The sequence below is a fragment of the Galeopterus variegatus genome, unplaced genomic scaffold (assembly GCF_000696425.1).
Source record: "Galeopterus variegatus unplaced genomic scaffold, G_variegatus-3.0.2 Scaffold556, whole genome shotgun sequence".
Taxonomy (NCBI): Eukaryota; Metazoa; Chordata; class Mammalia; order Dermoptera; family Cynocephalidae; genus Galeopterus; species Galeopterus variegatus.
This window is the reverse complement of record NW_007726667.1, coordinates 387,321-404,603: the sequence shown is the minus strand read 5'-3', so window position 1 is coordinate 404,603 and position 17,283 is coordinate 387,321. Positions and strand designations below refer to the sequence as shown.

Genomic DNA, 17,283 nt, shown 5'->3' with positions numbered 1-17,283 from the left:
GCAGTGGAATTATTAGATCATATGATAGGTATAGGTTTAGTTTTATAAGAAACAGACCTTTTTCCATACTGGTTGTACCATTATACTCTCTCACCAGTGAAGTACGAGAATTCTAGTTGCTCTATATCCTTACTAACATGGGTAATTGTCTTGTTTGAATTTTAGCATTTCTGGTATGCATGTAGTGGTATCTCCCTTTATGGTTTTGATATGCATTTCCTTGACAACTAATGATGTTAAACATATTTTCATATGTGTATTGGCTGTTCGTATATCTTCCTTTATGTAGTATCTGTTCAAATCTTTTCTCATTTTAAAAAATTGGATTTTTTTTTTTTATTGTTGTAAAGTAGGAGTTCTGCTGTGTATCCTGGATACCAGTCGTTTGTTAATTTATGTTCTGCAAATATTTTCTCCCAGACTGTAGCTTGCCTCTGTTTACTTTTGTAATGGTGTCTTGATGAGCTGAAGGTTTTAATTTTGATGGAGTATACTTTATTAAATTTTATAGTTATTGCTTCCTGAATCCTGTCCTGTTATTGCTTTGCCTACCCCAAGTCTTGATGTTTTCTTTTAGAAGTTTTATAGTTTCAGGGCCGGCCTGGTGGCACACTGGAGAGTGTGCCGCTTGGGAGCGCGGCGGCGTTCCCGCCGAGGGTTCGGATCCCATGTGGAGACCGGTTCCCGCTCACTGGCTGAGCGCAGTGCGGGCGCGACACCGAGGGTTGCGATCCCGTTACCGGTCAGTAAAAAAAAAAGACAAAAAAAAAAAAAAAGGAGAAGTTTTATAGTTTTAGCTTTTACATCTAGGACTAGGATCTATCTAAATTATATTCTAAATATTTTAATAAAAGCTTTGTTATTAAATCCTAGCTATACCTAGAATCACCTGGAGAGCTTAATTATAAGTAAGTAAATAAATAAATAAGGTATGCCTGGCCCTTACCCTAGACCAATTACAGTAGAGTCTTGAGTTTATTATTTAACCTTACCGAACCTCAGTTTTCTCACCTATAAAATGGGAATAAGAATATGTACTAAAGGGCCGACCCTGTGGCTCACTCGGGAGAGTGCAGCGCTAGGAGCGCCGAGGCCGCGGGTTCAGATCCTATATAGGGATGGCTGGTGCGCTCACTGGCTGAGCGGGGTGCAGGTGACACCAAGCCAAGGGTTACGATCCCCTTACCGGTCACAAAAAAAAAAAGAATATGTACTAAACACAATGGTCGTAAGGACTAAAAAATATATCTAAATCACTTAGCATAGAGCCCTATGTGTGATGGTTAGCCAGTAAATAATTATTCAGATTTATGTCATAGTTATTTTGCACATATATTTAATAATAGTAATAGTCTCTCAGGCTTTATGTAGACAGCATCATCATTTTATTTAGACCTTTTTATTAATTTTTTAGCTATATAATTATTTGTAATTCAAATCTCCCTAGTTTATTTGACCTGTAATTAAGCAGAACAGTATCCTTGGGTCACTCCATCCACTCCACTGCTATTTCTAAAGCCAGAGCTATCCGTTTAAAGTTGATTCTTGTGGGCTGGCTGGTTAGCTCACTTGGTTAGAGTGAGGTGCTGATAACACCAAGGTCAAGGATTTGGATCCCCATTCTGGCCAGCCAAAAAAATTAATTGCTTAGAGGGACCATTCTTTGCAAGCATTCTGTCTTTGAATCTTGTGAACTTTTGCCAGCCAGATGCTTTTTTGCAGATTTTCAAGATTATATGAGCTCTAAGGAAAAAGGAGCTGATGGTAGAAATGATACTTTTTTGTGTGCTTCCATCCTCCCATATGCAGTGGGAAAATCAATTATGAAAACTCAGGGGAGGACGGTTTCATGTGTTAATTTCACGTATAAACTCAGCCTTAGTTTGCCCATTATGTTCTTTCTCACATACATAACTCCTACCCTCTTCCTTCTCTCTTATGTCCACCTTTCTAGGTTTCTTCTACTACTTTGTCCTAACCAAGTCTTAATACGTCTCTACCTAAAAACTGCGTCTTAAGGAAAAAAATTAATTTGTATTTACCAGAGAATTATGTTTTAGCCATCTGCTTATAAGACTAGAAATACCACCCAGTTTTAACTCCATGTAAATCAGATGTTGTAGTTAAAAATTACTGCCATTTCTCCAGAAAATCAAGGGTAATATTTTAAGTCCCTGAAAGTCGTTTAATTAGCAGACAATTTAAGATAAATGATCTCTCTGAAGAAAGACTGACATAACTTGAGAACTCTTTAAGAGGCACTTTAGATCTTAGGCATGGAACATTCTGTTATGTATCAGAAGCCACAACTGTTCTTTCCTTCTAATATATAAATGGAAAAACAGCATTCCTAAAGCCCAGTACTTTTTTAGTGCAGAGAGGGAAAGTAGAAGGAATGGTTCTCTTATTTGACAGAGTTCTCTAAGAATTTCAGCACTAATAGATTCAGGGACTGGAGAGGAAGTTTCATTCAAAAAATTCAAATGTTTAAAAAACACTGCTTTTTTTCCCCACTGTCATCCATGATTTGGGGGAGGGCGGTGCTGCTGGCCAGTAGGACAACTGAACTCTTGATCTTGGTGCTACAAGGCTGTGCTCTAACCAACTTAGCTAACTGGCCAGGCCTGTCATCCATGTTTTAAATAGATAGTACCTATCAACAGGCCTTATATTAACTTCTAACCTCTTTATATCTCAAGATCATCTATTTAAGTCTTTCATATTAGATAGAAAGGCAAAATGAAAAAATGGCTATCTTTAGTCACAAATGTAGCTATAGAAAAGTCAGGAGTGTATTCTGGATTTCATTTCTGGTTAAGCCACTGACTATTTTCTGCTCTGCAAAGATAGTGTAAAGACACGATGAAGTTGGGAAACTTTTTTAAGAACACTTAAAAGTCTTGGGGAAAAGTAATTTAGATCCTTCTTTAGATTCAGCCCAAGATTAAAGAAAATCATTTGCCTTAGTCTTTAATAGTTGAGCTCAGTTCTGAGTTTTGCCCTGTTTTTCCTTTTTCAAGTAATAACCACCAGCTCATAATGAGTTGAATGGTACAGTAAAAATACTTGAGTATAAGAATATCATACTGTGTGAACTTTATTTTTTTTTTTCAGGAATGCAAGACTGAAAAAATCATGTATTTACAGTGAAGACTTCCTATTCATATTTCAGTGAGATCAGAGTTAAAAGCACACACCAGGAAATGTAGCACACATCAGGAAAAAAGGCTATATTGAGAATTATTTTAGACAAGTCTTTCCTTTAAAATATGTATAAATAGTCCACTAAAGATTTTCCCATTTTGTCTTAATATCTCACAAAAAGGTAGATTTATTCTTGTTTTATGAGTTTCAGATTCGTAAAGTACCAGAGAAATAGCAGGATCTTTTTTTCAAGGCAATGTCTTTACAAGACCAGGTGCCAAAGTGAAGAAGCACCTGTTTTACTGTCTGAATAATTTCCAAGCTGTGAAGTGCTAATGTGTAAGAAGAATATATAATAAATGGGTAAAGGGAAACTTTAACTCAGAGCTTTTATTCCCTTTGAAGCCTTTCTTGAGTGTTTTAGAACAGGCCTGTCATACATTTTGCTTTATTGATGACCATTCTGCTTGTTCCTTGGTATTGTTTTGAGAATTAGAAATTTAGGCAGCTTTGGGTGAGTATATTAGTTTGCTGTTGCACTGTAACAAATTACCACAAACTGGGTGGCTTAAAACAACCAAATTTATTCTTTCATTGTTCTGGAGGCTAGAGGCCCTAAAATCAACATGTCATCAGGGCTGCTTTCTTTTTGGAAGCTTTGAGAATCTGTTCATGCCTCCTTCCTAGCATTCCTCGGGTTGTAGATGTATCACTCCAATCTCTGTCTCTGTCTTCACATAGCATTCTCACATGTTTCTCTCTGTGTATTTTGTCTTATTAAGGACTCCACTCATTGGATCTAGGGCCCGCCCTACTCCAATATGACCCCATCTTAACTGATTACATTTGCAAAGACACTCTTTCCAAATAAGATCACATTCTGAGAAGGACACATAGTTGAAGAGGACCCTATTCCACCCAGTATAGTAAGGAAGCTAAGATAGTCTAGAAGTTTATGACCATTTACATTTTCCTTCTCTGTGGAGAGTGGCCTCATGAAAAAGGACCCTTTAGAATGCCACATCAATCTCTCATCAACTTAAAAAAAAGTAGTAATTTTATTTTAAAAAATACCAACCCTGGGGCCAGCCCGGTGGCGCACTGCTACAGTGCGCCGCTTGGGAAGTGCGGCAGCGCTCCCGCCGAGGGTTCAGATCCCACACACAGACCGGCCGCTCACTGGCTGAGCGGGGAGCGGGGGCAACACCGAGGGTTGCAATCCCGTTGCCGGTCCCGGTCCGGTACGGGCGTGACACTGAGGGTTGCGATCCGTTGCCGAACACGAAAAAAGACAAAAAGGAAAAAATACCAACCCTGGGGCCGGCCCGGTGGCGCACTGCTACAGTGCGCCGCTTGGGAAGTGCGGCAGCGCTCCCGCCGAGGGTTCAGATCCCACACACAGACCGGCCGCTCACTGGCTGAGCGGGGAGCGGGGGCAACACCGAGGGTTGCAATCCCGTTGCCGGTCCCGGTCCGGTACGGGCGTGACACTGAGGGTTGCGATCCGTTGCCGAACACGAAAAAAGACAAAAAGGAAAAAATACCAACCCTGGGGCCGGCCCGGTGGCGCACTGCTACAGTGCGCCGCTTGGGAAGTGCGGCAGCGCTCCCGCCGAGGGTTCAGATCCCACACACAGACCGGCCGCTCACTGGCTGAGCGGGGAGCGGGGGCAACACCGAGGGTTGCAATCCCGTTGCCGGTCCCGGTCCAGTACGGGCGTGACACTGAGGGTTGCGATCCGTTGCCGAACACGAAAAAAGACAAAAAGGAAAAAATACCAACCCTGTTTTAGAATTCACTTTGTGAAGCATGGCTTTATTTTACAATGTGACCCAGTAAAGGGACTTTTCTGATACTGACATTGAGATTTTATTCTTGCAGGATTTTCAAAAGATGATTGAGATAACAAAATATAGGGCAGTTTGAGTTGAAGTTGATCTGGGTTCAAATCTTGATTCCCCCATTTCCAGAACTGATTATTTTATGTATGATTTGGCTGCATAACACTCAACCAGCTCTCAGTGAAATGAGAAAAGGGGACAACTTTCTTCCATTTAGGTATTTGTTACAGGTGTTTAGGCATTTGTGACATACTTTAGGTGGGGTCATAAGCTATTCTGCATTTTTTAAAAGGGCACTAAAAATAATCCCAGACTTGGTTTTGGAACATTAACTTCAGCACATTATTATTGTAACCAAGCAGACTGCTTTGTTTTCAATTAAAGCTTGTGAGGAAAAAATTAAACCTAATGTAATATGAATTTTGAGTTTTCATGAAGCAGAAATTCCAGAGACAAATGGGTTCCCTTCATTTCAGTTGATTCTATTGACTGAAAGAACTGATCTGTTAGATTTTTTTTCTCTGTAAGAAGGAAAAAATGATGTACTTCTAGTCTAGTACCTCTAGTAAGAGGATACAAGGAAGATAGACCTAGAGCATTTCTTTACTGGAGGCCGAGGGGATTTGAATCAAACTGTTATCATGCTTTTAACAAAAACCAAGTCTATGTTTGTTTGAAGCCAGTTACGGTCTTGCCCATCTCGGAACAATGATGAAGCCATTGGCTTGATCTGGAATAACAGAGGCTATCTGCTTGGTCCTGCCAGTTCCAACCATGCATGCTTTCTCTCCATTACAGCCTGAGGAAGAGCAGTTGGCCTGTGATATCACTGGATCCAGTTCTTCCACTGATGACACAGCTTCTCTGGATCGACATTCTTCTCTTGGCAGTGATGTGTCACTCACCCAGATTTCAAAGTTGAACAGGTCCAGAGATCAGCAGAGCCTTGATGGCTTCTACAGCCAAGGGGTAGGAGCTGAGGGTCGAGAAAGTGAGAGTGAACCTGCTGGCTCAGGTGAAATGGAAGAGGAAGAGATGGACAGCATCACTGAAGTGCCTGCAAAGTGCTCTGTCCTGAGAAGCTCCATGCGCTCTCTGTCCCCTTTCCGAAGGCACAGCTGGGGTCCTGGGAAGAATGCAGCCAGTGATGCAGAAATGAACCAGCGGAGGTGAGATGGGAGGCCATTTGTTTAGTGTCTCAATCTGTGTCTGCTTGCTTTTGAGAAGTTTCTGATTTAGTATTATTGTTGATAAAAGATTTTAGGAGATACCATGATATAGAAGAAAGAATGGGCTTTGGAATCAGGAAAATCTGTGTTCAAACTCTAGCACTATAATTTTCTATATAGGTGACCTTGGGAAAGTCACTTGACTCCTCTGAGCTTTAATTTTCTCATCTGCAAAATACCTGCAGAATATTTATAATAATAAAGTGAAATATGGTTGTTGTATAGTGAGCATCTCATGAATGGTAATGTTTATTCTTGCCAGATTTGTTAATGAAATTCATGAATTAGAAAATATTGGAGGGAATAGTTTCATGGCAATTTGAATTAAGAAATAAACATGAAGTCTTGCTGTCTTAACACATCCAAGTCTTTCAAAGTGCTTCCCAAGAATTAAAGCTGTGTTTCTAATACAGAAAGTTTTGGTAAGTCTAAATTATCAGTGTTTAATCCTCAAGAGAGCATAAGACTTATTACATGTCATTAAATTATTGGTATTCTGCTTTGTGTCCTATGGTCTTGGGTACTTTTTAGAAGTCTTAGTCCTTTAGTTTGGAAGCAGGCTATAAGAAGATAATTTAGATTTGGCTTCCGACCACTGGCTGCCTAGATGAATTTAAGCAGGTGGGTTTAGCTCGGAAGAATGAGTGCCGTAGTATCTACTGTATTTACAAGGGACTGCTTATTCCAAAGCTACTTTCTTAATGAGGAAGAGCAACTAAGGGAGGAGGCTGACTGTTGTTTCAAAACAACTGATATAAACAGTTCAGTTGGAGCTATTATTTGCTTATTATTCAACTTCCTTATAATATTATGGCTGTGAGTACATGTAATCTAATCACATTCATTCACTCATTTATTTTCATCAACCAACATAAACTGAGCACCCACTAAGTGCCAGGCACTCACTGTTCTAGATTCTAGATATACAAAGGTGAACAAGACAAAGTCTCTGCCTTCATACACTTCACTGTAATACCTTATTACACTTTCCTAATTTGCTAATCTTTTCAGACTTCTTTTATAACCCATTATCTCATGTAATTTTTCAGTCCTCTCCATGAGTCAGGTGATATTATCCCCATGTTTGCAGATGAGAACACTGGTACCAATAGTTTATATCATTTACCCAAGGTCAGTAAAATCCAGGTTTCTGGGCTCTTAGTCACATGCTCTTTCTACAATTCCATATTATTCTATGGTTGAGTTCAGGATACTAACCTTAAGAATAAGCAATATGCTTTATCTGCTGTGTAGTTTTTTATATACATTTGAAATCCTAGGTTATATAAAAAGCAATTTCTAAACACTTTCCTTCCCAATTTTATTCATGCTGTAATTTTTTAGCATTCACAACAATAGAAAATATAAGGACATGGGGAATGATCCCTACAGCCAGAGTTGTCTTCTTGAAACAAGGGTAACTTCTTGACAGGACATCCTTGTCTTCAATAACAGTATCAAAGAATGAGGGTTTATTTTATACTTAATCCATTTTTTTATATAACACTATGAATCCCTTTGTCATGAATTGATTTCAGAATTTCATGTGACTATATGGATCATGTAGCTCAGATGAGGAAATTGAAGCTCAGATTAAATGATTTACCCAAAATGACATGGTGATCTTAAGACTGAATTGAGACTAGAACCTTTCAACTTGCATGATGTCATGGGATCTCCTGTTTGAACTTAGCATTAAGGATTACCTAGCACCACTGTCTTAATACCTCTGGACATAATGTAATGAGAGTTAGGTTTTAATTATCACTTTAATTTGTTTGACAAATTCTTATGGTATTACCTGCATACAGTGTAACCTGAATTTCAAAGTCTTAAGAAAGAAAACCCTATTAAAGTTTTGAATGGTAATTTTTTTATGATCCTTTTACTTTTATAATTTAATAAACTTTAAAACTTGTCATCTAATTAATTCCTCAGAGCAAGGAGGAAGCAAAGTAGTCCTCCACAGAAATTGTCAGGACTTGTTAGTTTTGATATTTTTCTCATTCCATATTCTTTCATTCTCTTACCTCCTATGCTATGTCTCTTTGGGAATTATCTCTTTTGCCAGTATGGTGTCTGTATGTTTCATGCATTTGTATCCCATTTTGTTTCACCTGCAACACTGACCTCTTCCACCATTCATTTTCAGTTCAATGCGAGTTCTTGGGGATGTTGTCAGGAGACCTCCCATTCATAGGAGAAGGTACAGAGTTCACTAACTTGATGAACTAACCATGTCACTTCTGAGCATATACTAACAATCATCTCATTCTGCTTAATCCATGATTGGACAGTCTTTATTTAAATAATGTCATGTATAACTCAGGCAAATAAAATATAGGTACTTATTAATTGCTGATGTCCATTTCATATGAAATGGTTTCTTTAATCTGGAGTTTTTTTTCCTAGTCTACCTTTATCTCTTTAAAAAATTTTTTTAAAGATATTTTTTCCATCTTGCGCTTATTGGTGTTTAGATGACTTTGATAACAGGTTCTCACCCAACTTTTTCTAAGAGAATTCAAAGAATTGTCTATATTGTGCCTATTTAATTTAATGGACCTGGGGAGTACTTTTTTTTCCTCTCGCCAGAAAAGAAGAACCAGAAATAAGTGTGTACTCATGCATAGGCCCTAAAATATTTTCAACACATTCTTTAATAATATGATGAAAGACTTTATTACTAGGCCACCTGGCGGTTTCCCTTTCACTGTTGGTATAGTCATTTTGTAAAGCAAGTAAGGAGCATAAGTTGATCTTCCAGTCTTTCAATTCCTTCCTTACTTGTCAGGTAAAATTTTGAAGCTAAAAGTAAATGATTTATAAGCTAAGAAGTTATTGCTTGTCAAAAAATGCTGACTTGCTTTGAATTTTCCAAATGCTGAGTTTTGTTTTACTTTTATCATTCAGAAGTCTTTAGTGATCTTTTCTTCCCTCGTTTGGAAAGCATTTAGAAATCCAGAAATTGTGGTTGTATTACTGGAAGCTTCTCATACTAAGAGACATTTTGTAAAGAGGTATTTTTAACTATTAGCTGAACCTGTTTGTTGGGAAGCAGGCAAGTAGTGATCTTTCTTTCCTACTTTATCTTTTTTAAGTGGATGGTTCCTTTAATTCCAGATTTTAGGCAAAAAATTAAGCTTAAATTCAGATTTCCCATGGATCTCAGATAACCATACTGGTTAAGAGGCTCTTCAGGGGTACAAGTTGTTAAATGTCTTTTCCAGTAGAAGGTATCAAAAACTTTTGGAGATAATATTTGGCTCTCTATTAAGTTGTTCAATATGAATGTATTAAAAACATGCATTTGATGACAAGGTGGAAGATGGGAGGGTGCTGGATGCAGTCCAAATTAGCATATAGATAGAAGTGTCATAAACAACTTCAGGTACAGTTTCACCCTTAGTGAAACTTTTCTTTGTAGGAAGAACATGATGTATAATTTAAAATTTTGTGAAATTGAAATATTCCAATAAGTATTAAAAGGTGGGAAGAGGGATATTTATTTTTAAAGAAATCTAGTACTTCCTAAATCTCAAAATAAAGACAAAGAACCTTTAAGTATTACCCCAACTAACTGGGGGGGGGGGGGTTATGAAGTTAATAATTTTAAGATTTTAAGAACTGGACTTCTGAGTCTTGTGTGTGTGTTTGTAAACTGTCCCCCCCCATCCCCCCATAAATTGTATCTTCTACTCAAAAATTGTCAGTCTGATTCCACTTAACAGACTAGGGATGTGTCTCAGTTTGTATTTCTACTTTCTGCTTTTGTATTTGTGAATTTTATATTATTAATGTAACCTGATTTAAAATGTTTTATACTGTTTAAATTATTTTTAAGTGATATTTTAAAGATTTACTTTTAAAAGAACCATAGGGGTAGCTCTTATATCCTCCCATCATTTTCTTTGTCTCCTTTCCTCTGCCAAAACCTCCCCGACAACAAAACAGATTTATTAGATGTATTCAGGTGAGGCGTTCTTGGTGTCTGCATGCCTTCCTGTCTGCAAAATTCATGAGGGAGCTGAGTAGTTTCACTGTTGTTCAGCTCTGTTTTTAACCCCCTTCTGAAAACTGAAGCACATCACTTAGAACGTTAAGGCCCAAATAATAGCAGTGTACTTTTTAAATGATAGCTTTTGTTAATCAAAAATCTGGATCTATTGATGCAGTTCCCTTTACAGAGTACTTGATATTTTGAATTGGTGCTTTTTTTAGCTGGTTATATTTACTTAGCATTTCCAACCTCAGATTTTCTGTCCCTGCTGCTTGAGAATAAATGATCAGTATTAGGATACTCAAGGAAGTAGACAATCAAATGGATTTTTTTTTTTTAGTCTTGTGGAGAAAATGGATACAAACGTAAAATTAAAGCATAATTCTAATTCAGTACCATAGAATTATTATTTTTTTCTTTTAAAGAAAAAAAGTACTTCATTATCATTAAAATACAGCTAAATGTGACCATTGTTATGCTTTATCTTTAGCGTTAGAACCCAGTGAGTAGGGTTTAAAGATGGATGTGTTGACCAAGTTTTCTTATCCTGAAAGATTTATAAATTGTCTGATTTAGATGGATACTTAATGGAAACACATGAAAAAAACTGATAACTCAGTGAAGCCCACCCCAATGCAGTTTGTCATTGTTCCTTTTAGTCCAGGATTAGAGAGATATTGTGAGTAAGAGTGATTTGAGAGCTGTGGGGTGGATACAGAGATTGTCCCTAATAGTGGAAGTTGAAATACCCCTCTGAGAATGTTTGAGGTGGAAGCCACGTGTGGGGTGAGCTCTTTGCCAAGAGTTCACTAGAGAAGGAATTGTAGGGTTTCAGGTGGGACTGGTTATCCCGTGAAGAGAGTTCACATAGTCTTCACTAAAACATTATTTAGAATGGGCATCAGTAAAACAATTTTAAGTTTCCATGGTTCTTCTAACCTTTTTCTAAATTCTCACTGATACGTTCCTAAATTTTTTGATGATTAAATAAATCCATCTGTCTCTAACTATGCCCTTTCTTTTTAACCTAGTAACCCCCTCCCTGTTTCCTCTTTTCTCCCTCCATTTCTTTTTCTGCCTTTGATGTCATCCCCAGTATGAGCTGGTGCCCCTCTGGTGTGCAATACTCTGCTGCCCTGAGTGCTGACTTTAATTACAGAAGGTACAGTATCTTTACATGTCCAACTATCACATGGGGAAACATAAAATAAGGCATCTGGGCTTTTGGCTTGGAGCTGGCTTCTGTGTGGCTAGAATACATATGGATAGCCTGCTTTGTCTGTGAGTGTTCTGTTGCCTCTGCTGTGGGCATCACTAACTCAGTTGAAGGGGTGCTGGCTGCCTAGGAGTTGGATGATGTACCATGGTGCATCATGTTTGTCTCGAGTGGCTGTAGATTTGGTGTTTTCTTCACAGACTTGTCTCCGTGGTATGGTAGACTGCACCACACTTTGTTTTGGTCTACTGTAATTCCCAGATCCTAGGGATTCCCAGCTCCTGAGGAAAGCAATGAGAGAAGTAAGGCAGTATATAAGATGCACTGATTTTTGTTATGCTTCCGAATCCACCAATCTCTTTAAATTCCAAATTCAGAGACTCCTCATCATTTCATATTCTTCTCTCAGCTAAGCAGCCAGACTTAATTACTGAAACATTTTCAGGATTAAGTTTTGCGGTAAGCATAGATCTGGTTTTCTCAGGCTTTTCAAATAATTCATAATACAAAACTAAGTTTGTTCTTCACTCAGCCCCTCTTTTTTGTCCTTAATATTGAAAATGAGTTTTACAGAGACATTTACTGGTAGTTGGGCATGATTTCTATTGTTGTACTGAAGTAGGAAAACAAATCCATTGTTTAATTTGCCCATTGGAGAAAACATACACATGGTTTCAGTTCATAAGTAATTTGTGAAACAAAAAAAAGGCAAATATAAACAGCTGTGGACTGCTATGTATGAACTTAATTGTATCAATTAACTGTACAGTTTTCCCTGAGCTCAAGTAACTAAATAGCTTCAGTGTACCTTCACCTACAGTTCCAGCTGGTTATTAACTGAGGACATGGTCAGCTACACCTATATTTTGAGATCTTATTTTTTTTAAAGTTTCCACTACAGTTATAACAGATGTAAATTATTCTATTAGCAGTACAAAGGGGGATAGATTAATAACCCCTCTCTCTAGCCTCCTGCTTACAGAAAATGCTTTCCACTCTGTGAACCACAGAATCTTTATCCCATGAATCCCATTTAAAGCACCAAATCCTTTTTGCTTTTTTTCCCCTTTACCAATACCAAGACAAAAAAAAATTAAAACTCTTAGACTTATTAGCTTTTCAGCTTTTGTTTTTTAAAAGTATTATGTGTGCAACTAACAATTCTCAGGAAGCCTGTTAGCAGTTGTCTGGACAGGTGTGCACAGATGTTAATGCTCATGAGTAAAACTTGGGTTTTCTGGAATGGAAGCATATCTATAAAGTTATAAAGGTCCACTTAATGGAGACAAGGGTAAGTCACCTGGTTTGTCTTCTGAAAGTTTTTAAGCTCATGTGTTCTCTGTGACATTTAATTTTTTGGCATTAGCAGAGTTAGATTCTGGCAAAGATTAATTGCATCAGATCAAGGAAAAACACACATATATAAAAGATCAATAAGATACATATGGTCTTTCCCTATGGTATATTGAAAAAAATCTGAGAAAATGATTTTTAGCTGATAAAACATTTGGATAAGTTGAATGAGATAAGAAAATGTAGGTGTACTATTCTTTCTCAGCATTCCAAGACCTGTGGGGGAAAGGTAGGTGGTACTTATTTGTGCTGTGTCCTCATAGACAGTTTTTCTAGCTGACATGGAAAATATATGAGCAAGGGAGATACAACTGAAGGGATATTTTATCCTCCCTTTCTGAGACTAAGAAGTAGAATGAATTAACTTTTGTGATCTGTGTTCAGTTTCAGTCTAGAAGGCTTGACAGAAGGAGCTGGTATTGGAAACAAGCCAACCTCATCTCTAGAAGTAAACTCTGCCAACACCAAAGAGCTCAGACACCATTTCGGTGGTGAGGAACAAGGTGACTCTCTGATGTCACTTTCAGAAGAGGATCTGGAGTCAGACCAGAGGGAATGTAGGATGTTTGGTCAACAGGTAAGGCTGAAATATTGCTAATTTGGAAAAAAAATATTTTATTTCCGAAATTATGACCACATACCAGGAACATAGAAGGCAAGTCTTCTGTAAGTATAAAGCTAGTACCTGTGATTACTTACCCATTATATAATAGGCACAATGTAGCATTAAAGCTAGTTATTACCACTTCATTTAAGAATACCATTAATCCTTATAGATTTAAATATTTTATCAAAGCAAACTTTTTAGGATTAGGAGAGTATCCAGGATATTAAATTGAGTTTCTTCTTATTTGAGGCCTTCGTTTACCACCTCAATAGTAAGAGGAGTCTTGAAGTGTGTTACATATCATTATTAAATTTCCCAATTCTCTAAAACATATCCCAAGTTTTTCCTTCCTAGAAAAAAAATACTTTGTCTTACCACACTGTCCAAAAAATGACTGTTGATTCTCTCTGCTTTGTATCCCTGCCAGAATTCTTGAGAAAACATCTACAGTCCCTGCCTTCTTTTTAAATTTTCACTGCTACTGCTCTCTTGATACTCCTGTCTTGAAGGTCATGGAGTTCCTTGTCTGCCAAATCAAGTGACTTTTTCTTAGGTCTCATGTTTTCAGACGCCTCATTCTCACTTACCACTTTTTTACAATCCCTTGGGAAGTTTTAGAGTTGCTAATTTGAATTATATGCTTTTATAGCATCCTACCTTACCCTCAGTCCTTTTTCTTCCACTTGGGCTAGGAGACTTTGGATTAATTTATGAAAGAATTCTGGGATACATTTTAATTCCTCCAAATAAAACATCTCTAATTTAGCAAAAAAGTAAAACATCTGTTTTTGAATAGGTGACTGGATAGAAATCTGATGAAACATTTCTGATTAAACAAAAATGTTGATGCCTGTTCTTTGATTTGGTGACTGGGGTTTGTGTAGAAATTTAATTCTTTATTGTATCCTGCCACATTGTAATGACACAACCAAATATATATTTGGCACTGAAGGATTACCTTAGTAATGCATGTATCCCTGTGCTCAGTAATGAATGTATCACTTGTGCTCATGTGAGGCCTGATGAATAAAGAGATTCAGGCTAATAAAAATCAAATTGAAGACCTGAAAGAATTTTGCCACTTTTTTTTTTTTTCCATTTCTCTTTGGCCTGATACTATAGAAAATATGCTTATTGAAGCAAATGATTTATTCAGCCTAATGGTAACAGAAAAAGGAGTCAAAATATAGGAATAGTTCTTCGGTGGTTACTAAGTGCAGCCTTGATAAGGCTAAATAAACCAGAGGAAAATCTGAAAAATAAATTGCATTTAAAGCATATAGAATCGTTTGGAAATCATTTGCAAGACCAGGTAAAATACCAAAATTGTGGGTTTGGGGATGGAATCATAAACTTAGAGCCAATATATCCCTTTGGATTTAGCTCAAGCCCTCCTGTGTGAGCACTTCAAGCCCTTTAAAGGATTTGCCTAAGGTCACAGAACTGGCTATTAGCTGATTAGAGCAAAGCTCTGAGTTCCTGGCTGTTAGTCTAGCTACATCTTTTCATGTCTTTGAAGTAACTCAGTTTTAATTTTAATATTATTTATGTGATACCTTTTCTGAGATTGATATTTCCAGGATTTTGACAGGATGACCTTGTCTTTTGGTAAATGATGTTCATTTCTATTGATGTCTTTCTAAAATGGACTTTATGATTTAGTCTTTCTAGATAAAGTTGTTGACATTTTGCTGCCTATACAGGGCTATAGTGCTTGTCCTTCCCATTACTCGCTGCTCACCCACAGTTTTTCACCTTAGAGTGGGTATTTGAGCTGCTTGTGTCTGATCTGGACAAGTCTCCTGCAGCCAACTCCCTGTTGAAAGTCTCTGCCTTTCACTGAGGTCATTTTTCAGACCTCACAGTTGTATTTGAAACATAGCAACTGTTTGCCTCAGATTCCATGGTTACACATGGAACTAGCTCTAAATAATTAGATGTGTTTGGCCCAGCTGAGTTGAGTTCATGCTAGTAACGGATTTTCAGTGCTTTCCTTTCAGCGTGTGTGAGTCATAAGGAGGCAGATTTCATCCTGCTGTGAAGGGGAGGGATTAATGACGATTAAAATTGATTAACAGTTAGAATGGGCTTTCTCAAAACAAAAGGGGAGTGTGCAAATTTCACCAGTGTACAAATTTCAGTCACCCTCATGTTCATGTAAAATCAGCCTACTCTTAGAAAAGTAAATGAGAGAGATTAGGCTTTTTTCTAGATGCACTGCTGTTTTGCTTGTGATCTTTTAACTGTGTCTCAGTTTACAACTCTTTAAAATCAGAGTAATATAAGGGGTAATTTGAAATATAAGGTAGATTTCAAAGAACAAGTACTATATGTAGTTTGATCTTTTGGTGGGGGGGCAGCTGGCTGGTATGGGGATTTGAACCTTGGTGCTTGGTGTTATCAGCACCGCTACTTTAACCAAGTGAGCTAACTGGCCAGCCCTTGTAGTTGGATATTTCCAGTGAAATTATTTTTATCTGATTATGCGTCCAACAGATATTTTTTGAGCACTTACTAAGTTTGAAACACTGTTAGATGCTGTGAGAGATACAAAACCACTGTAAAGGATATGTATTCTACTTATCCCCATTTTACAGATGAGAAAACTAAGTCCCAGAAAGGCTAAATAACTTTTCTGAAGTTGAACAGCTGTTAAGTGGCAGGAGCAGACTTGAAACCAAGTCTGTATGACTACAGAGCCTGTGATCTTAACCCCCTTCTACACTGCCTTGTTGTCCAGGTTGTGTCTGAATGTAAAGTTTGTGATTATCTACAAATATGAGAACACGATAAAAATAAAAAATAAAGGGAAAAAAATAAAAAGAAAAAAGATTTTTAAAAATGCAAACGTAAGTTTATATATTTAGAGCCTGTTCTTCACTTTTTTACTTCACAGATATGTCACAGATCTAAGCAGCAGAGATTTAATTACTGTACATCAGCCATTTCTTCTCCCTTGACTAAGTCCATCTCATTAATGACAATCAGCCATCCTGCATTGGACAGTGAGTATACTTTTAAAAAAATTAACTGTGTTACATCTTAACCATTTTTCCTATCTTTTTCTCACTTTAAGGCCCTGTAATATTACCTCCCAAAATTTGCCTGCTTTTCTCTCTGAATGAATGGCTCAGCACTTAAATAGAAAAAGTAGCATAGAATTCAGCTTTGGGATCTTCCTTCTTGTGCTTCCTAAAATTCTCCTTAATAGATTAAATTCATTATGTTCTTGGGTGAAAACCTGACACACATTTTTTTGAAACTTTCTGTTTTGAAATAATTTCAGACTTGAAAAATAGTTGCAAATAACCCTCATTGGGCAAAAACAAACAAAAAAAAGTTGCAAAAATAGTATAAAGAATTCCCATGTGTTCTTCACCTGGAGTTCCCCAAATGTTATTATAGTACTTGTTTCTTCAGCCTCTCTCCCTCTCTTTTTCATTCTCCTTAAAGTTCTTTTCTGAAACACTTGAGAAAGTAAGTTATAGACATAATTTTTTTAACCTCCAAATACTTTAATGTATATTTCCTGAAAACAAAGATATTTTCTTATAGTACCACAGTACAGTTATCCAAATCAGGAAGTTAATACTAATAAATTTCTGTTATCTAATATCCAGACCTTATTCAAATTTCAGATTTTCTTACCTATTTCTGGACCCAAGATCTAATCCAGGATCGTGCACTGAATTAAGTTGTCATGTCTCTTCAGTCTCCTTTAATTTGGAAGTGTTCCTCAGTTGATCTTTGTTTTTCATGAGCTTGACAGTAGAGAAACCTAGCAAAGTAACTGGGCTGAGCTCTTCAAAAATGTCAAGCTGTTGAAAGACAAAGAAAAACTGAGATAAGTTTTTTTTTTTTTTTTTTTTTTTTTTTTTTTTTTTTTTTTTCC

At 37.2% G+C, this 17,283-nt stretch overlaps 1 protein-coding gene across 1 annotated transcript in view; it reads left to right on the top strand.

The window, feature by feature from the left end:
* The window catches only part of AKAP13 (A kinase (PRKA) anchor protein 13), a 209,339-nt gene that overhangs the window by 119,703 nt on the left and 72,353 nt on the right, over window positions 1-17,283 (top strand). Inside the window, exons 10-13 of the mRNA XM_008570017.1 lie at window positions 5,785-6,155; window positions 8,368-8,421; window positions 13,169-13,361; window positions 16,288-16,396. Of these exons, the coding sequence (XP_008568239.1) occupies window positions 5,785-6,155; window positions 8,368-8,421; window positions 13,169-13,361; window positions 16,288-16,396 (727 nt within the window). The remainder of the gene's footprint in view (window positions 1-5,784; window positions 6,156-8,367; window positions 8,422-13,168; window positions 13,362-16,287; window positions 16,397-17,283) is intronic.